Consider the following 21528-nt stretch of genomic DNA (forward strand, 5'->3'; position numbering starts at 1 on the left):
CCTATAGATTTTGTTTCCTTTTGATTTTGGAAATCAAAATTTACAAATCCTACTGTGTTTTCACCAGTGTTCATAAACCTAGTAGCCTTCAGATTTGTGAGAACATCCCTCAACATCAGCTATGTTCTTAGGGTTGCTAGGAATTATAGGTTACGAAAATCTGGAGGACCATATCTTTTGCATCCCTACTCTAGAAAAAAGTCATTTGAACAGTATATTATCATGTCAATACTTTGGTAAAAAAAATGAATCCACCATCACCGCTCAATAAAGTTTAGAAATTAGTAGAGTCAAGTCAATTCTGATTGTTCACTACATTAAAAATACAAATTTCTCTCTCTCTCTTCAAAAGTCAGGACAGAGGATGTTCACATTTTAGGATTAAAAATATCTGATGTTCCAGGCTTTAATCATGCACAAGTGTTTTCCTTAAAGTACTTCAAGTAAATGTACAAACAAAAAGCAAAGCTAGCTATGTTTACTAAGGACACAACATTTTCCAAAAAGTCTGTGACCTAGGCAGTTGCTTCATTCCCTGGGCTGGGAGACCATATGCCTCTCAATGAAACATTTGGTATTTCCTCCACAAAAGCCCTTTGTTGACCTCCAGAGATGAGATTCTTTTCTCATAGTTCTGAGAAAATTCTGTCTGGTGACTCCAGTCCGCAATTCTGAATTTCTTGGCACCTTACAAAATGAAATCCCAGGAGAGGGAACAACAGCATTGCTGCAAAAGCTGATCTACCCCTTCCCTGATCTGTTTATATAGCTGTCGACCAACTAATAGTGTGTTATGAAATTTATATGTCTGAAATGAGCACTGCAATGTTTTGAAGCAGCAACTTCAGTGCATTAGGCACAACATGGTCAAAATGTTTATAGCTGGGATTATAACGGAACATGTTTCCCAATGCTGGGGGAAGGATCCAATCTTTCATATGCTTTATAGCATAGGTTATAGGCTCAGACACTCTTGAGTTTTAGACTTATTTGAAGGTGATGTTTAGTTTAACTGAAATAGTGCAAACTTGGCAAAAGATTTCCAGTTCTTGCCAGCTTGATAGTCAGTTGTCCTCAAAACAAATATGCAAAGCATCAAAACAGGGTAGCTCTTGTGTTTTACTTTCCTATCCTGGTCAGCAAAACATATTCCCTCTTCCAGCTGTAATAACTCCTGCTATGTACCTCAAGGAATCTAAAAAAAATTATTGGGACGCTGAAATCTGAAAAACAATTAAGGCTGAGGCATACAATAACCAAAGTTGGGAATTAAAGTTCAACTATCTTTTCACATTATGCATTCCTGTGGAAGTATGCTACCTTATTTTAGCACCTACTTATGGTAAATATCTGATGCAGTTTATATACCAGTTTTACAATACCCATTTTGTATTCCGTGAAATCACATTAATGCATTAAGGCCCCCATGATATACTATTCCATGAATTAATAAATAATAATATTTTTCAGAAGTACGGTTCCAGGTCTGGACCATAAATATGGATACGTTTTTAAAAGTCATTGTTCCTTTTGCCATTTCTTTCTTGGCTTTTGATGGTGTTTGCAATGGATAAAGCACCAGAGTTCTACTTGTTACAAAAGACTGGGAATGATTATAAAACTAAGGAAAGAAGAGCAGAGAATGAGCAACCTCATTTGCACATTATTGATGCACTGAGAAACAGTTCCCTATTCTCCAAATTACAATTTGATAATCTTAGTAGAAGGTGTAGCTTATACATCTTCTGTATACTGATTTCTGCTATAAGATTGGAATCAGTTGGGATATCTCTTTTTTTCCACAAGGACTACTCCCAGATTTACTCGCCCACAGATTACGGGGAGGAACTCAAAATAAACTCTTACGCTTTTTTTTTGGCTAATTCTAAAATGCTTCATATGAAGGACAGAAACATCTGTTCAGTAAAACTGGAAACATCAAAGAATTTAGAAAATTATGGTCCCAGCTGGTCAGGAACCAGAGCTACCCTAACTCCCACTAAGAAAGCATCTGGCAATGCAAGGAAGATCCTGAGAATTAGCAATTCATCATTACATGTGACATCCAGTGTTTCTAAAATAATTCTGACTTTCCAAATGTGTAAAAATAAGGCCAAGAACTTATTTAGGAGGTGAAAAGAAAGTAAGACCCTGTCTTATTTTGGGGGAAACACAGTACTTCCTACACTTCCAGGTATTTCCCCCCCCCAAATGCCCTCCAGAAGAGCTGTATTTTTTCAGTTGTTTGACAGCTTAATAAAGAGACAGTTTGAATATTGCAGGGAGATTATTCCAGATCGGTGGGGGGGACACTTTTGAGAAAGCTCAACAGTGAGGATGACATTCCTTAAATGGCAGATCTCACTAGACAAGAACATTCGACTTAGAGGAGAAGTACCCACGCCTTAAATCATGAAGGGCTGTAAAAAAGACAGTCAGATCCTTGAATTGAGCCCAGAAGCTACCTACCAGCCAATGCACACCAATAACAATATGACCTTTATACACAGGACTAGTAGCAGTTTCTGAATGGCTGTCAAGAGCAGCTCCATGCAGTACAAATTGCAATAATCCAGAGATGAGCATGAGTAACTATCAGGCAAAACTTCCTGTTACATAAATAGCTACAACTGTCCATGTAATTGTGCAAAAAGCTTTTGGACGAGGCCTCCAACTGTATGAGTTCAAGAGATCGCAAGTCAACTCTGTCTAGGGGAGCCCAACCCTATGCAGATCAAAACTAAGGCTATAACCAGAATCTGTTAGCTTCAAATCCACAGGGAATCCATCTTGCTTGGGCCAAAGCCTATTCCCCCAACCTGGAACTTAGCAGCTTTCAGGCACTAAGACTTTCACTGTACTTCCTCTAGGATATGAAACAACATTGATGATATCTCATCCAAAGACCTTTCTCAGTGGCTTTGTGTATGTTAAACCAAAGGAGAAGAAGGGCTATGCATTGCAGGACCCATAATAAAGTACCAAAGGGTTTAATCTTCCCCCTCCAGAAATACTAGAAGCTGAGTGCAGAGAAGAGCAACAAAGATGATTAGGGGACTGGAGACTAAAACATATGAAGAACGGTTGCAGGAACTAGGTATGTCTAGCTTAAGAGAAAGAAGGACTAGGGGAGACATGATAGCAGTGTTCCAATATCTCAGGGGTTGCCACAAAGAAGAGGGAGTCAAGCTATTCTCCAAGGCACCTGTGGACAGAACAAGAAGCAATGGGTGGAAACTAATCAAAGAGAGAAGCAACTTAGAACTGAGGAGAAACTTCCTGACAGTTAGAACAATTAATCAGTGGAACAGCTTGCCTCCAGAAGTTGTGAATGCCCCAACACTGGAAGTCTTTAAGAAGATGTTGGATAGCCATTTGTCTGGAACGGTATAGGGTTTCCTGCCTAGGCAGGGGGTTGGACTAGAAGACCTCCAAGGTCCCTTCCAACTCTACTATTGTATTGTATTATTGTATTATTGCTGCAACACAGCACTGTTTTTAACCCCTTGCAACTGTCTCTCAGAAGGCTATCATGGTTGATGATAATGAATGCGACTGATAAGAATAGAATAAGGTGATGAAAGAAGTGGGCAGACCACTTTGAACGACTGTAGTCATGGCTACTGTACTGAAAAGTATGCATTTCTTTGAATATTAGTCATTGAGAAGAAGTATTTGTAAATTTAACTCATTTTGTGACATCTAAACAGAACTACTTGCTCTTTTTACTTTTCTTCCCTATTCAGTTGTCTTCCTTGGTCTTCATTTCTATCTAGTTCTGCTCCCCCACTTACAGTTTAGATCTTCTATTAGTGTGGCTACCATGTTACCTTAAGTTGCTTCCCCCCCTTTTTTTTTCCACCAAGAGGCAACTGGATTTTTAAAAAAAGCACCTTTGGGACAACCATGACCTGGATTTGAGAATCTCCATAGATACGTGTTAATTTAACTCATTTTTACCATGCTTTCTACTGCTGGAAGATAGGAGGAGAACTCGATGTGTGTGTATGAGAGAGAGGTTTGTTATGTGAGACAGAAATGCAGAATCACATAACTATACAGGATACTATATTGACAGATAATTTTAATTAATTTCTATTAACATCATCTATCCATCCCTACTCTTAAGAGTACAAGCACAGTAAGACAATTACTATCTGATGTTTTATCAATCTTGTTTTAAACATCATCTACAGGACTGTCTAATCAAGCTGTATGTAAAATTGGACTAATTACAGCCCTGGAAAGCAATAACACTAAAAAAAAGAAAGCTAGTGTGTGATAATGTCACAACAAACAGTAGGCCTGAAGCTTAATTCTCATTATTATCTTTCTGTTATGGATTGGCAATTCAAAAAGAGTTTTGTAGAAATTAATTCCATTAAGGTAAGTTAGCTCCAAGTAGCATTATTACTGCACCAGATTTTCAATAGTTGAGGTCAGGATTAAATGCAAAGTTTATTGAGAGTTGCTACAGATTGAAAGAATAGTTATATAACTTGAGTGTATAGGAAATCCTCAACATATGGCTGGTTGTTTTATATTTGGAGTTACGATGGCCTCAGAGCAGGTACTTTACAGCCCATAAATCCCTTCTGTCCATCATAAAATGTCCCCCATCCTGCAGTCACGTGATCTCATTTCATGCACTTGGAAACTGGCTTGTGTTGTTTTTTTTTTGCTGATTTTCGGCAGAACAAAACAAAACAAAAAAACACCAATTCTGAAAAATGTTTTTGCTTAATGACCATGGTGATTCACTAAACAATTGCAGCAAAAATGTTGAAAAAATGAATCTGATTGTGTGGATGCCTTGACTTGCAACTGCAATGACTTACAATTGGATTTCCAGTCCTAACTTTGGTCATAAGTCGAGGACTACCCGTACTTTTTTTTCTTTTCCTATACCAAATTTAAGTAGCGGGATGTAATAATGGATTTTGGTTTATTTGTATTATTGTACCAGATTCAAATTCTGACAACTCTGTATATCAGCGTTTTTCAATCTTAGCAACTTTAAGACCTGAGGACTTCAACTCCCAGAATTCCCCAGCCAGGAATTCTGGGAGTTGAAATCCACAGGTCTTAAAGTTTCCAAGATTGAGAAACACTGCTGTATAGGAACTGGGAAGCAGTCCTATCCTGGAGAGCAACTGTTAATCAGTGGAGAGCTGGCCGGATCACTGCTTAGAAACAAAAATTTCCTACCAGAATGTAGTTCATGAAATTACCATCCAGTCCCTCCCCCACCACTCCATTCCCTTTTCCTTATATTTTTAGAGCGTTAGTTTATTAAGTCCAGGGTTATCTGATTGCTGATTTTTATAAGCTGCCTTTTTTGGCTAAAGAATTGCATAAAAATTGTAGAATTATGTGTTTACCCCTCTGCATTTAATCAGGATTCCTTACGCTATGCTTGATGTCTTAAAGTTAAACTATATTCTTACTTCAGGCATAATATTTGTTTAAACTAAAAAGGTCATCTAAGTAGAAACTAATACTTTTTGTATTCTGATCTGTAACCGAGCAAAAACTAGCAGAGTAGCAGAGCCAAATGAATGACTCTGAGACAAGAAAAAATATATAGCAAGAACAGGGATATAAATTGATGGATTGATATAGTTATCAAAATGAACTCAGTTATTGCCTTTTATGTATGCCTCCACACATGCATTTGGTAAGTAAATAGATAAAACCAGTGAAAGAATTATGACTTCCTAGCTTGGTCAAATAAATATGTTACTGTTTTTTTTCTAGCGTAACTATTGTATGAAGTGAATCCCAATTCAACCTAAGCAAATTTATGGTTTTTAAGAATAACATGGCTCAAACAATAGACAATAGTGTTACATAGACTGCATCAAATATACAAAATTATGACAACCCCTGCATACTTAAAAACAAGAGGAATGGCTCTAAATTGAATTATTATTCAATAAATAATTGATCCGGATCCCATTTGCTCTCCCTAAAATATAAATTCAAAATATTCAAAAGTTCCCTTTTGTTAAGGGGCTTATTAAATTGAGGGATTAATATGGTGACAATAATAATATACAGAGAAAAATAAATCAGGATCTCTTTATTTTAGAAATATGTATTGCAGTAATGGTATCCTATTTTCTTCACTACCGGTTTGGCGCGCATGTCTGGGCATGCGCAGAAACATCTGCTCATGCACCAAAGGTCCATGATGATGTCTGGGTGGGTGGGCGGGGCCTAGCGCAGCTGCCACTACCGGTTCACCCGAACCGGCGCGAACTGGAAGAATGCCACTTCTGATGTACTGATATTTTATTGAAATCAGATTAGCAGAAGAGAAATTCTTCAGAAATTTGAGCAGGAGAAATGTCTTAGTTTATAATGATAGGAAACAATATTTTAATGAAAAAAAAATTAAATTGCTGTTAATATTAATTGATCAGCTGAAAGTTTAAGAATGTGAGATTATATCTTTTATTGGGTAGATTCTCGGTTCTTCATAGGAATTAAAATTAATGTTCACTGTAAAATTAATTAATTATTCAAAGTACATATGCAAGAACAGGTAAAGGATACATGTAAAAATCTAGTTATAGAAAATTAATTTAGCCATCATTTTAAGTGTTTATTTATTTTTAAAGAATGTCAAGCTTTTAGGACTAACAAATCAGGATTTTCAAAACCAAGCTGTTGTAAATCAGTATAGAAATTTGAGTTAGACAAATCTGTTCACAGTATATTTTTATGTATGTCATAAACAAGGCCTCTGAAATGCAGGGCACAACAACACAAAAGAAATATCAATCATTAAACATTTGTTTATTTCCATATCAGCTTTCAGGAATGGCAGTATCTCAAATCCCACTGCCATACGTATGTCACGTGCAATTCACTGACTGTCTACTCTAGGCAATAGATTGGCTTTCAATCATTGAAGCCTTCAAGCACTGAAATGCAGTTGCAAACCAGGAGAAAATGTACTCTACCCTCTTTGACTGGACTCTTCTGAGTTCTGCTGTATATGCATTTTAATTTTAGAAAGATTGGGAGTTTAAGACGCTGGGATCCATGATTTGTATCACTTTCTCTGCAGCGGTTTTTGCAATATATTCAAAGGTTCCTTGAAAGAGCCTACAAATATCATAGCCAACAGCTTGGTAATTTGGTGCACACAGTGAATGAAGCAATATAAGTATAGAGTTGCCTACAAAAAGCCCAAGGCCTAGTCCTCCCTAAATCTTTGGCCTAACTTATATGATAGAAGGGAAGGCGAATTGGGGGTGCAGTAGTTGTTAAAGGCACCAAGATAGAAAGCAGGAGACTATGAATTCTAGTCCTCTTCCATTGCTAGGAATCAAGATTGACATGTTTGGGAGCACAAAAATAAGAGAGCCAAAGACTATGTCAGAAACGTAATTAGGCTCATTTCTAATATCTACAAGGAAAAATGTTTTTATAGAGCAGCATTCCATCCTATGATACAGAACACTGCAGTCTGAAGTACCAAATCTTAGATTTCACATTTATATGAAAACTAGGTCAACTGAATACACAGATTTATTAAAATAAAATAAAAAATAAAATATTTTTACAGTTAAGAACTCCATTAACATCACAATTCTCCTGTGCAACTATTGAACTTTATGGGTAATTGATATTTTTTAGAGATTTGTTATCATCAAACTATGCATAGATGAATGAGAACTAGCTTATTGCTATACCACCCTTTAGATAGAATCTCTGCCTTTTCTTCCTGTTAACTGACAGAAACAGATACAAGTACAGTAATGAGAAAATTATTTGCTGTAATATCAATAACTTATTTCATCACATCAAACCCCGTATCTAATTCATACCCTGCTCTAATCCATGGCTTATTTAATCATGAAATGTTGAAGTCAACATGGTGGTCTTAAGTAGTTTTGAAGATTCATACCCTCTAAAGGCCCCACCTCTGATTTGGCTGTGGCTCCATTTCTCCACCTCCTCCAGGTTCCTGCTATGTGCTTGTTCACTGTGCTGTTGGTACAGAATGGATGGGCCCATGAGTGGCCCTAACAGTGGTACTCAGGAGGATGAATCAAAGCCAGTGCTACTCATCTGACTACAACTTCTCTGACAACCAGCTAACTGTGATGGTACTGGGAGGACAGAGACCGATTGAAAAAGGAACCATCCCCTCTTGATCTTATTGCTCCCCAAAACTACCCTAATCATTAAGCTGGAACTGTGGCTAATACGGGGAATCTGTGGTTGTTCAATGGTATTGAACTATAATTCCCAGCAGCCAGCATACCTAATGTGGAGGGATGACAAAAGTGTTACAACTCAGCAACAAATGTAATGCAACAGGTTCCTGGGAAGAAAAAGCTACCTTCAAAAGCATGTTATATGCCTTTTGAGGCAATATACAGTCATTTCTCTTTCTCCCTCTGGATATGTATACACACCCTTTACATTACTTTCTCTCAGTTGATCATGTCATGTAAAGGCCAGAAAAAGAGTAAGATATATTTAAGTAAAAAAGTTAAAACAGGGAAGACAAGAAAAAGAAATACAACTAGAATTATTTTACATCATAAGCATTCACTTTCACCTTACAATGTATGTAAAATGTCTATGTAAAAGGGGGTCTTAATTCAGGCTCCTTCAGCCTGGGCCTTTCAAATGGTTGGGACTATAACTTCCAAAATTGCCAGCCACCATGCTCTTTAACAATCCTGGGATTTCCAGGGGTTTCCCATTAGACCAAGTAAAGCTTGGTCTAATATTTGGCAAAGAATGTTCTGACTTCTGAGGTTAGAACCTGGTTGGATAACTTTTATATTATAATTAATCTTTAGGTTTGAAAAAATTAGCATATGCTTATTGTTTAAATACCGGTATTATTGAATTCTAATATTCTTGTAAAGTAGTAGAAACTAAATTATCAAATAATATCAGTGCGAATTAATATTTAACTTGAGCAAATTGGGAATTAATTTTCCTATATTTTGTCTCAGATAATCCTGGACTGAGGAACATGTTTAAACAATGTAAATCCCAAAGCTATTGGTTATTGCTGTTTCAATTTTAGCACAAAGGCAAAATTCTTATTTAATTATGCCAGGATTTAGATACTGAAAAGGAAAGGATCCAATTGCTATGATGGAATTCCTCATCTGAAGTTTATGTTTATATAAAACATAAACCTGAATTTAATGATATTGTTATAATAAAAACGTGGCTGATGTTTCTGAAGTTGTAGGAAACATTTTAAAAAGACTATTCTTTGCTCCCTGCAGAAGAAATACTGGCAAATTTTGATTTTAAGGGACAGAAGTAAACAAAATTAGAGCGAGATATTATAGTTAAACATAATGAAATCAAAGTAGGTTGTAACCAGCAGCATGCAGTGGGGTTGCCTTGCTGTTTACATCAATTTACCTTGATGGGAGAGAACAATAAACTTTGATGATTTGATGACTTTGCCATCCAGAGTCCAGATGATAGTAGCAGGTGGATCTGAGGAAACCTGACATTGCAAGACCAGTTTTTCACCTTCTACTACTTTGGTATCCTGCAGCTTTTCAGTGAAGGATGGTGCTATTCCCTCGGGCTCTATTTTGTTATCTTTTCCTTTATCTTCACTTATCCGTCCATCTACTTCTGGTAGGCAGTCACCTTTGCAATTACTGTCATTCTTATTCTCTTTCTCCCTTGATTTAACAGGCGACATTTCAGAGCTGGAGTTAGTAACTTGGTTTTCATTCTTGGTGCTGGCATTCTGTATCTTATATCTAGAGCTGGTATCCTGGGACTCTGAAACAGTGCTGGTCTCTGGTAGTTTAGAAGTAGCATTGACAGCGTCCAACTTCTTGGATGTCACAGGATTTTTAGAGGTGATGTTGATGCCTGGCACTTTATTGCTGGCACTAGATTTCTGCACTTCAGAGTTGGCAATCACATTCTGAACTTGAGTCCCAGGGCCACCGTTCTCAGTTGGTGTTTTTTTCTTTGCAGCAAGCACAGATCTAAAATCTGGGGTGCTTGGCTTTGAACTTGCTGCCTTGTCTGGCAAGGAAGGTTTGGGAGTGCCCTTTTTTGCCAATACTCCACGAAAGTCCACCTGTTGTGGAGCATGGACCTTCCTTTCATCTTCTGACAAGGTTTTCGGCTTGACCTGCCGTTGCAGGGTACCACGGAAGTCCATTTGTTTGGCTGGGATTTCCTTCAACTCCTCCTCAGAAAAACTTTTGGTATTAACTTTCTTTGCCAAAATGTCCCGGAAGTCAACCTGCTCAGCCTCCTGTTGCCTTAGCTTCTCCTCTGTGCTCTCTCGGGTTTCTACTCGTCTTTTAAGTACTCCACGGACACTTTCCTGATCTTCCTCCACTTGCTGGCCTTCCCCAGTATTCCTCCTGAAGGAGCCACTGATGTTTCTGAATGTCAGTGCATCCTCTCCACAATCAGCCTCTTGTCGTACTTTCTGCCTCCCACTGTAAGCAGAGAAGGGTTTGAGAGGGAGAGAGGAAGGGGCGGGAAAAGAGAAAGAGGGGGAGCAAAGAGCTGGTTTAACAAATTCAGGAATCACCCCCTCAGAGAAAGGACAAAATATGTTTATAGAAGGGAAGGCTGATTAGAGGAATAGTTTATTGCATCAATGATGACTTCAGGAACCATATAAGGGAACTAAACTTTTTAAAAAGTGCTCCACATTGTCAGCTGTATGAAAAAAACAGCTTGTTGGGTCACATTTGGGGATTAGATTGAACAGCAGCCAGCCCAAGTCTATAAGGAAAGAGAATTAGCCGAGCAAAAAATAAAACCCACCCACATAAGTCCCTGGGAACGGTACTCACTTTTTTTGCATTCCTTCTTTGGAAAATGAACTTTCTCCCAGCGTCAAAGATACCTGACAGTTGCATTCTCCAACGGGGTTTCTGAAAAAGTACAATAAACTGAGACTCAGCCAAAAAAAAAATTGCTTTCTGCTAGACAGTACACAGAAGAGATCAATCCTTCACTATGCCGATCTTTTTAATGTTCCCCAGCCAAGCATCACAGTAGTAGATAGCGACTTCATCATTGGCTAGAAAGAAACATTATTCCACCCACCCCAAACTTTTATCCTCAAAATAAAGCCACAGGTGGAAATCAGAAGAGAATATACCCCTACACAAGTAACTTGAAGAAAAGTAGCCGAAGAAGGTGGGTTGGAAGAAAAAGAGTCTCTTTACAATATCTACACACTTTCCAATCCTTGTCCCAGTCTTTGTTTATACAAGACCAAGCTTTTAACTTTCCTCACACCGAGGCATTAAAAGCAGGGTCTCCTTTCCCTGCTCCTTCTTTTCCCTCCCCCATCAAGCAGTATAATCAACCTTCTTGGATTGTTTCAGCCTGTGCATGTTTATATTTAAAAAAATAATAATAAAAGTGTCACCATATATGGTGCTGAGCCCTTATTCTTCCTTTTGCAGAGGAATGCCAGAGATGCCTGCAGAAAATGACTCCCATTAAAGTCATTAAAATACTTTTCCCTCTTCCCATCCACCCCCAGTGAAATGTTACGCTTCACAGAAGATACATCTTCAAATGGTTCATCTCCCCAAGAGATTAAAAAAAAGAGGGGGGGGGAGACATAATTCAGATTGTGTAAACACTGCTACTACATCATAAGCAGCTTGCCATTTTATGAAAAAGGGCTTTCTCTGACAACTGCTGAAGAAGAGGTAGGCATTATATCAGATGGATTTTCAAGATTTTGCTATCCCAAAGTTAGATCAAAAAGTGTTTTTTAAAATTGTTTAAGAGAAATCCCTGTTCTTTCAGCACTTCAACAATCTTGTCAAAATAAAACACAAGGCTCAAAGTCTGTAGAGATTCTCAGTCATCCAGATCATGGTTGTCCCAAAGGTGCTTTTTCAGGAGGCAACTGGACTTTCTTGGGTTTTTTTTTTCTTTGAAGATGTTCCCCTCCTCATCAAAGAAGTTTCTTCAGCTCTGACAGGATAGTGGGGAACAGAAGGATTTATATTCCTTGCAGACAGCTGGTCATTTGCATCCTTTTAGAGGGTCATTGAAGCACTTGGAGCACTTTATCTGTGTCCTCAGGGTCACCTGAGCAGTGCTCCTTGTTCCTGTAGTCTGCAATTTTTCCTTTGAAAATTCATTCAAACTCCCACACCATTCAAAGGGTGTCCCCATCAGAGGTGGTAATCAGCTGATTCTGACCAGCCCTGGAGAACCAGTAGCAGAAAATTTGAATAGTTCGGAGAACTGGTAAATACCACCTCTGACTGACCCCACCCCCATCTATACTCTGCTTCCCGTGTCCCAGCTGATCGGGAGGGAATTGAGATTTTGCAGTATCCTTCCCCTGCCACGCCCACCAAACCACGCCCACAGAACCGGTAGGATTTTTTTTAAAATCCCACCACTATAGCTAAATATGTATAGCTAAACAATTTGGGATGAACATCCTTTGAATGGTGCGGGAGTATGAATGAATTTCCAGAGGAAAAATTGCAGACTACAGGAACCAGGAGCACTACTCCGGTGACCCTGAGGGCACAGATACAGTGCTCCAAGTGCTTCAACAACCCTCTAAAAGGATGCAAATAACCAGTTGTCTGCAAGGAATATAAATCTTTCTATTCCCCACTATCCTGTCAGAGCTGAAGAAGCTTCTTGGATGAGAAGCAAAAAGTCTTCAAAGGGAAAAAAAACAAAGAAAGACCAGTTGCTTCCTGAAAAAGCACCTTTGGGACACAAGGCTAAAAAAATATCTTAAAATAACTGAATAAATTATAGTTTGCTTGATCCATACATTTACAGTATAATTTCTAATCTGGGAGCAAGAAATTTACTTCTATGGAGGAGGGTATTTCCAATTGAATCAGAGTTTGCATGCTAGAAGACAGGTGGGGCAAGCTTATATAAATATGATTGTGAATAAAAACATTAAAACTAAAAGTATAACTGCTTTCAAATTAACCTTAGCTTAATTTGAGAATGAAATCATCAATAGGATGATCAATAGATGAAAGGCAGAAAGGAAGGAGGAAAAAAAAGTATATTTTGTCCATTTAGAGTTTGGGACAAAATTGAATGCTACACAACTACTTCATTGTCCAAGAGAACTTAGCCTTTAACCCTAAAAAAAGAATCCAATTCTAACATTACACTCTTAATAAAAAGACTTTTCATCATTTTTAACCTATAGGTATTAATTGTAATACTGAGAGAAAAGCTGTTGTGAAGCAGGTATTGATTGATACTAATTACATTAATTACTTTATTCTTAGAGTATTTAGCAGAGCTGACACACACAGCGCTAAGTTTTATTTTTAAAAAAGAACCATTGCATGCTATGAAGTTTTGAAAACATGAGATTCCCAGCAATAACTAATTATCAAGTTTAGTAATCAACAATTATCCCACAATTATCCTGCACACTGAATTAAATTTTAAAGCAGCTGTTTTTAACTTGATTCAAGCTTGTGTTACATATCAGCTGCCATGAAGAGATCCACATACTATGCTAAGCATAGGGAATTTAATCATGGTTTGAATAAACCACAAATGGCTTTCTACATGCAACACTGCAAATCACTAATGGTAACTCACAAACAGCAATATCTAGATTCAGAGAAAACACCAAAATCAAGCCAAGCAAACCACTTTATATCTTAGCCAATGTAGACCAATGAACCCTGTGTTTGAAAATACAGAAAAGGAAGAGATTAACCAATCTACTAGGACAGTGGTGGGCAACCTTTTTTTTCAACTGAGCCAAATCTCGCCAAAACCACGATTGAAATTTATTTTGAGAGCCACATTTTTAAAACCGAAAATACATAGGATGGTACACTGTTTTTAGTTTCAATAAGTTTTTATTGAGAATATTCTGCATGCAAGTATCCACATAGGTCGGGAGGATACAAATAACACAACTAATAAAACAAAAACTTTAGAACGATATTATTTATCGATAACGTTAAATTCCGTAAAATTTGCCTTACAATGTAGAGAAAATTACATCCTGACAATGACTGACAAAGTCACAACCACTAATGTGAACATTGGCCTTGCATTTCCTTCGATAGTTTGAGTAAGTCAGGTTTGTATGTTGTTGTTTTTAATTTCATCTCTCTCTCCCACTTTCTTTTTTTCTTTTTCTTTTTCTTTCTCTCTCCCTCTCTGGCTCTTTGTCTCTCTCTCCCTCCCTCCCTCCCTGTCTCCCTCTGTCATTTTCTCTGGGTGTCTATCTGTCTGTCTGTCTCTGTCTCTCTGTCTCTCTCTCCTCCTTCCCCCATCTCTGTCACTCTGTGTGTGTGTGTCTGTCTCTCACTCACTCACTCTGTGTGTGTGTGTGTCTGTCTGTCTCTCACTCACTCACTCTCTGTGTGTGTGTGTCTGTCTCTGTCTCTCCCTCTGCCTCTCTCCCCTCCCTTCCTCTCTCTCTGTCACTCTGTGTATGTGGGTGTGTCTGTCTCTCACTCATTCACTTAATCACTCACTCTGTGTGTGTCTCTCTCTCTGTCTGTCTATCTTTCTCTCCCTCCCTCCCCCTCTCTGTCTCTCTCTGTCTCTCTGTGTGTGTGTGTGTCTATCAGTCTCTCTCTGATTCCCTCCCTCACTCCCTCTCTCTGTTCCTCTCTCTGTCAAAATTGGTCCTATGACTGCAGAATGCTGCAAAATACCATAAATGCAGGCCAGTTGTTGAGTGTTTCAAATGTGATTGGAACACTCAACGGTGACCACAGTGTGTGTGTGTGTGTGTGTGTGTGTGTGTGAGTGAGACAGACAGACAGACAGACAGAGAGAGGAACAGAGAGAGGGAGTGAGAGAGGGAATCAGAGAGAGACTGACAGAGTCTGACAGAATCAGAGAGGTACTTTTAACTACCTGGCAGCGGCGTTTTGCCTTGGGGGGCTCCTCAGAACATCCCAAGACTTCGGAGGGAAGCTTACAGCCCGGAGCAGGAGCAAAGCCCCTTTCCCAACTGGCCCTTCCTCCCTCGGAACGCTTCGGAGGGAAGCTTCTGCAAAAGCCCGGGTGAGTGACAACAAGTTCCCGCCGTTACGAAGTCTCCGAGGCTGTAATTTTCTGAGCTGTGCGCGCGCGCCTGTTTTCCACGGCATAGTGCAGCGGCGAGATTCTGCGCGGCGAGTGATGATTCCGGGGGCCATCCGGGAAGATGAGGAATGCGAGGGGGGACCCTGCCCCCCCACTGATGGCCTCCGGAATCATCGCTCGCTGCTGCTCCACGCCTTGGAAAACAGGCGTGCGCGCACAGCTCAGAAAATTACAGCCTCGGAGACTTCATAACGGCGGGAACTTGTTGTCACTCGCCCGGGCTTTTGCAGAAGCTTCCCTCCGAAGCCCGAGAGGAGGGAGGGGAGCGGGCGCCCGGCACACAGAACAGCCGCATTAAAGGTGTAAAGAGCCGCATGTGGCTCGCGAGCCGCGGCTTGCCGACCACTGTACTAGGACAATTGTATATTACAAATGAGGTAGTTGTGCTTGCAATGAAAATGTTCAGTGAGCATATTGCAAAAGAAAGCACAAGAAATTGATCCGTAAAATTCAGCAATTTTGCACTCATACAAATTGATGGCTAACAGAGTCCATCGAGTAGTACATGGTAAATATTGAGCAAAGTAGTAATTATAGGTGTCTAATACCTACGTATATAATCTGCAAATATTTTTTTTATTTTAGCTATAAATAACTAGAACCCTTAAGGGCTGTAAGCTAGATCCTGCTGGTCCTACCTTCTTCCCAAGAAGGACTGTTTTCATTTCTTATGATGTTTAAGCCCAAAACTTTGAAAGTATAATCAATTTGAAACATAACCTGATTTCAATCCACACAACACGTCTGTATTTTATGTTTAAACCAAAAGCACATGAAAGCCTTTTGCCCACACAATCTCATTTTTATTCAAAATAAACATCAAATATGAAAACAATAACTTTACTTCTTTATATCTATAATTTATATACCCATACTTCTCACACAAGTAATTCTGGGTGATTTACAGGACTGAAATACAGAAACTCACTACACACAAACAACTCCCTGGTACCGAAGGATAAACAATATCCCATTTATCATAATTAGTAACAACAGCAGAATTCACAATTATTTGAATATTAACTTCAATAAAGAGAACACATAACTGTGAATAGTAAAATTTAAAGATTACACTGAAGGCTGCAAAAACAGGCATCTTATCCTGGAGTAAAGCCTACCAGATATAGTGGAACATTTTTAACAAAGTTCCATTCAGAGGTGGAAAAAAATGCGATCCCCCTCCCCCATCTGAACATTTTGCTAATCAAATAAAAAAGGTAGCATATGAAACCTTTTGTTTAAAGTATCCCAGGCCAAAGCAGCCATACAGGTCAAATAAAATAAAAATTATTACCTAAATAAGGGAATACATCTCAGTGTATTAAGTACCCTATTTCCCTGAAAATAAGACCTTCCCAGATAATAACCCCAATTGGGGTTTTGAGCGCATGCGCTAAAATAAGCCCTCCCCCCCAAAAATAAACCTTTCCCCCAAAATAACCCTCCCCAAAAATATTGCAACACAGCAGCAGCCATTAAGTGACCATGCTCGCCGCCTCCTACACCTCAAAAATAATAAGACCTCCCTGCAAAATAAGGCCAAGAGCTTATTTCAGGGGGGGGTTTCAAAAGAAAATAAGACCCTGTCTTATATTCGGGGAAATGTCACAGTAGGATGTAAGGATATTATCAGTAAAAAGATGTGCAATTATATTTTAAGACCATGCAAGAGAATACAGTTTTGTAGCTGATTTGTCTTGGTTGAGAGGTTTTTTTTTGTTAATTAAAACATTTCATATTTTGAAAGTGTACTTTTTAAAAGTATCTAAATTCAAACTCTACAGATAATTGCAATGTAACATTATAAATGCTTGATAAGGTTCTTTGTAAGAATATTGTACAAAATTCCTGAGGGGAAGTGTAATTAACACAACAGATTGTTATATATTTGGCATATGAGACAACAAACTGTCCTAGGTTGCTTCCCACCCACCCCCAACCCGTTCATTCACAAGTCCATGCAGTTTTCTTGGCAAGGTTGTCCAGAAGTGGTTTGCCATTGCCTCCTTCCTATGGCTGAGAGTCACCCAATAAGCTCTGTGTCTAAGGCGGTGCTAGAATTTATGGTGGTCTGATTTTTTAGCCTGATGCCTTAACCACTACACCATTGGCCCAAAGAGTTTAGATCCCCAAACTCTTCAGCTCATTAACTTTCAGCGATGCAGGAAGATGTGTCGGAACTGCTAAGAGCAGCAGGTCCTAACTTTACATCCATGTCCCTTCAAACATCTAGTCCAACTGAGTGTGTACCATTCTTTCCTCCCTCACAATGTGCACTGATGGGACAGTAGTGAGAATGAGGGGATTTCTTCCACCGCTTTCTTAATCAACTGCATATTTCCTGCAGACCCAAGGTAGACTCAAGATAGTCCACCATGAGAGCCAGGAAAAACATCAGCCTCATTAAGAAGCCAAAAGGCGCAGCAAGAGTACTTCTGCCATATCTACAGATCCAAATATGGCACACTGTTAAGTCTTTATATACAGTATGAAGTATCTTCATCCTCAAAGGCACCCTGCAAGCTCCATAAAATAGGACAAAAGAGTGAGCACAATACATGAGCAGCTAAACTCAGCAAGCCATCATCAACATAATTTGACTGACTGCTTTTCAAAATGTCTACATTAGTGGCTTGTTTAACCTGGTCAACTCATTTTGCAGTTTTTGACTTTTGAGTGCATTTAAAAAGCAAAGAGTAATTCGAGCTCTTGGTTTTTTGTTTTGTTTTTTAAGTTTGGTGTTCAGTCTTTATTTGTTCTCTGCCCATTCTGCCCCCTACATTCTCTCATGCCCTTTTTGTTTATGGAGACTTCAAAGTGCACTTAAGAATATAAAAAGACTCTCTGTTGATTGGCTATTTAGCTTAAATATGTATTAACTCTGTCCAGGCGGTGGCACGCCGTTGATGAAATCTATAGTATGGCTTATAAAAGCCAGTTTCAACTAGTTGATTTGACATGTTTGTTACAGTTTTGGCTTTTAGTGCTTTAAGTCTGAAAACAAGAGAGGTTTTGCTGAGCAAGGATATATGCAGGAATTATGACTCTTGGCTATTCTTTTGTTCTGAATGCTACTGAGAATGTCTATTTCAGATGCAAATGAGAGTAGCCAGGGAGGGTTCTCTCTCTCTCTCTCTCTCTCTCTCTCTCTCTCTCTCTCTCTCTCTCTCTCTCTCTCTCTTTGTGTGTGTGTGTGTGTGTGTAGAAATCTTTCTTTTGTGTTTCTTTGACTAATGCTTGTCTATCAGATTAAAAAGTTTTGTTTTAATCTACCAGATTTTAAAAAAAATGTGTGTGTAACCAGAGAAGGGGAAAGGAAACCTTTAAATACTGGAGAAGAGGGAGAATGTTGACTAATATTCCTAGCTAGCTGCAAGACTTGGTAAGGCACTTCTGTGCTCCCATTCCTTTCCGTTTCAACACCTCCAAGTTCTAGGTACTAAGTGACAATGAAGGTTACTTCGCTGGCCTCCAGCCAGTCAGTGAGGGGATAGCAAACAGACTACACCCATGTATGACTTTTGGCTGGTCCCGATTTTTTGCAGTTCGAATTCTGAATCCCACTGTTACGATGGTAGAAATACCAAAGCTGTTCTAGCAAAAATGTAGAAAAACCAAAACATTCAAAAAAAAAATTCTGAAAAATTATGTCCATCCATGACAAGTTGATCATATTTCTACCATGTACACTTTTGTTCAAATATGATATTTTGTGTATCACAATTGCCTCCAATGGACAATGTTTCGAAGCATTCTCCTGAGAGAAGGATTGCTTGGTTGTGGGCCCTTGACTCTAGAATCCTCTAGGTATGCTTGTTTCCTTCAAGATTTGAGTTGCATCTATGACTGAAAGCATCCATTTGAATGCAAGCCTTTGATTTTCCAGAGTGCTGCCTAATTGACTGCTTTATGAGAAAAGGAAGAATAAATAAACACATAGGATCACATATGAATTGCAGATTGAATGTTAAAAAAAATTATTAAAGGTAAGCAAATTAATAAAGAAACTAAGAATAGGCCAGGAGACAACTGCTTGGAGTGAGGAGAATATTGACTGTTTCAATAGTTTAATATGAAATCCATATAGCAACTAATGTAGGCACTGATATCTTAGGAACCCATAGGCAATATATAATGAACCCACTTGCTTGAAAGCAAAGGCCAATAGAAATAAAATGCCTTATCATTCATGTTTAGATAACAGAAAGAGCTACTCCTCCTATAAATATATACTTCCCTTGACACACCTGAGTTGTATTTCATATTGGCCAGCATGACAAGGTTCAATATTCCTTATAATCAAGGTAAAGATGTCTTCATTTTGTAGGAATTCATAGCCTGCTTCTGTTGTTAGTTCCTCTCCATCTTTGAGCCAATGAACTGTGGGGAATGGATCTCCAGCAATGGCACAAGAAATAATGACGTTCTGCCCCACTACTGCTCTCACAGACTGTGGTTTGCTAATAAACCATGGCTGAATACCATCTTGAGGTTCTGCAACACAAAGAAAAAATGTTTTAAGACAGGCAGGGAGAAAATCTAATAGCAGTGGTGGAATCAATTGTGCTGAATTTCATTTAGCTTCCGACAAACCATTTTATGGATATTTTGCTTTGGATGCATATTCTGAATTGAGAACCTCTTCACAATATTCTGGCTAGTGCCGCAGCAGAAGGAGTAATCTTTGGCAATTCTCTACGTAGCAGAAATAGTCAACATGTACCCCCAGATACTTTCCTCAATGGCCATGCCTATCACAGCAGCCATTTGTGAAAGTGCAAACAAACTTATAAAATGCTATGTTCTGAAATATGCAGTAAGGGATCATGTTGCTTCATTTTAAGTTTTCTTTCTCTTTTTTTCCATCACGAATTAGTTAGGTCACTCTTCAGAATACAAAAAGTTTAAATTCAGACTTTATCCTAAGTCACTCTGCACAACATGCAGAAAACTTGCATGCTATGTACATATCCATCCATCCCTTTTCCTGGGTAAGCTAATAATACCACAAATAATTTCCATCTGAATAGTTAAGTGTTTGCTGTAACAAAAGTTTCCATAATAGCTACAGCAACAGCATGTCTAATGTGATTACAATCGGTTCAAAGAAAAGGGGGGGGAGGAATCAAACAAATAAGGTGATCTATAAATATAGAAGGAAAGATTTTGAGAAAAAGGTGAGTGAATACATTATTTTTTTTAGGGTAAAGAGATGATAGCTCAGTCATTTCAAATGTGTTTGACTCTATAAAAAGTTTCCCGGAGGATCTCCGTGTTTCTTTTGCTTCCAAAAAATCTGAAGTCTTTAAAACAAAAAGCAACAACCCAGATGGTACTTTGTGTACTTCTTAAAAAAAACCTCTGGTCTGCTGTGGGCTGGAGAGAATGTTTAAGTAAATAAACTGAAGAAAGATAAATATAGTCCATGGTTGTTTTAAATACCTAGACAAATGAAAAATTGGAAAATGAAGGCTTGTAATGTCCCAAAAAATCAGTACCTGGCATCCTAAAATTCTGATGTGAAATTTACAATAATATATTATTAAATAAAATTGAGACAGCAAGGGACCTTAACAGAGTGTTATTCCCTTGTATGCGAGCCATGGTAGAGTATTCCTTAAAAGAATTGGACCTTGATAAAATAATTCAATAGATGTTTCCCGTCCCTGCCCTAATACATAATATACATGGATGCATGCTCAAATAAAGCATTTGTGTATACCTTTATCCTTTACGCACAAGCATATTCGTGCAGCTGGGTGTCTCATTTTGGCCAAATAACATTTGCTTTCATTATACGTTTTGCTTTACTCTCTTCACAAAAATGCACTACCATCATTCACTATACCCACAACGGCTGGTCTGCCCTTCCTTTAGCTTTAGTACCACGGGCTTAGCTATTGTAACCTTAAGGCTCTTTTTGAAAGTGCTGCACCATGAATAGGCCCATGCATTACTTCAGATCTGAAGAGTAAAAATGGTGCTTCAGGGGCCACCTGTACAGCACCTTCTGGTAATCCTTTAAAGCAGCAGCGGCAGCAACTTTTCCCAGAACTGCTAGAGTGAAATTCTGGGAAAAGACATATTTGGTTTCTGGAATTGCTGACAGACTCTATGCCTGTATCCATGCATGCAACATATGGGCTTCCTCCTTCTTTGCTTGTTTAGATTACTCTAAGCTATTATGTTATGGTCTGTAGTTTTCTAAACCCATGAAATGTCCAAATTAGGTCATTAAGCACATGGCAGTATATTTTTGCTATTTTGGTAATTAATACACATAATTTCTATCTTTAAATATTCAATTCTACCAGGTGCTTGAGCAAATAAATGTAATTGCTTATAGTTACACACACACACTCACCATTATCTCACCCATAAATAAGAAAACAATTGATAGAAATATACTAATTGTAAGGTGAA

The 21528-nt window shown here is 38.5% G+C and overlaps 1 protein-coding gene across 8 annotated transcripts in view; it reads right to left on the reverse strand.

Annotated features, from left to right (window-relative positions):
* Positions 1-21528, reverse strand: part of MYLK (myosin light chain kinase) — a 199216-nt gene that overhangs the window by 59782 nt on the left and 117906 nt on the right. For 5 of the 8 annotated variants that reach the window (XM_081935683.1, XM_081935685.1, XM_081935684.1 and 2 more), the window contains 3 exons: positions 19353-19599; positions 10824-10904; positions 9409-10460 (listed from right to left, as the gene is read on the reverse strand). In XM_081935683.1, coding sequence (XP_081791809.1) covers positions 9409-10460; positions 10824-10904; positions 19353-19599 — 1380 coding nt within the window. Of the gene's footprint in view, positions 1-9408; positions 10461-10823; positions 10905-11140; positions 11164-11214; positions 11336-11407; positions 11431-19352; positions 19600-21528 lie in introns of those variants that run through there. The other 3 variants (XM_081935688.1, XM_081935686.1, XM_081935687.1) reach the window with 3 other exon arrangements.

The sequence above is a fragment of the Natrix helvetica genome, assembly GCF_964273705.1.
Source record: "Natrix helvetica genome assembly, chromosome: 1".
Classification (NCBI taxonomy): domain Eukaryota; kingdom Metazoa; phylum Chordata; class Lepidosauria; order Squamata; family Natricidae; genus Natrix; species Natrix helvetica.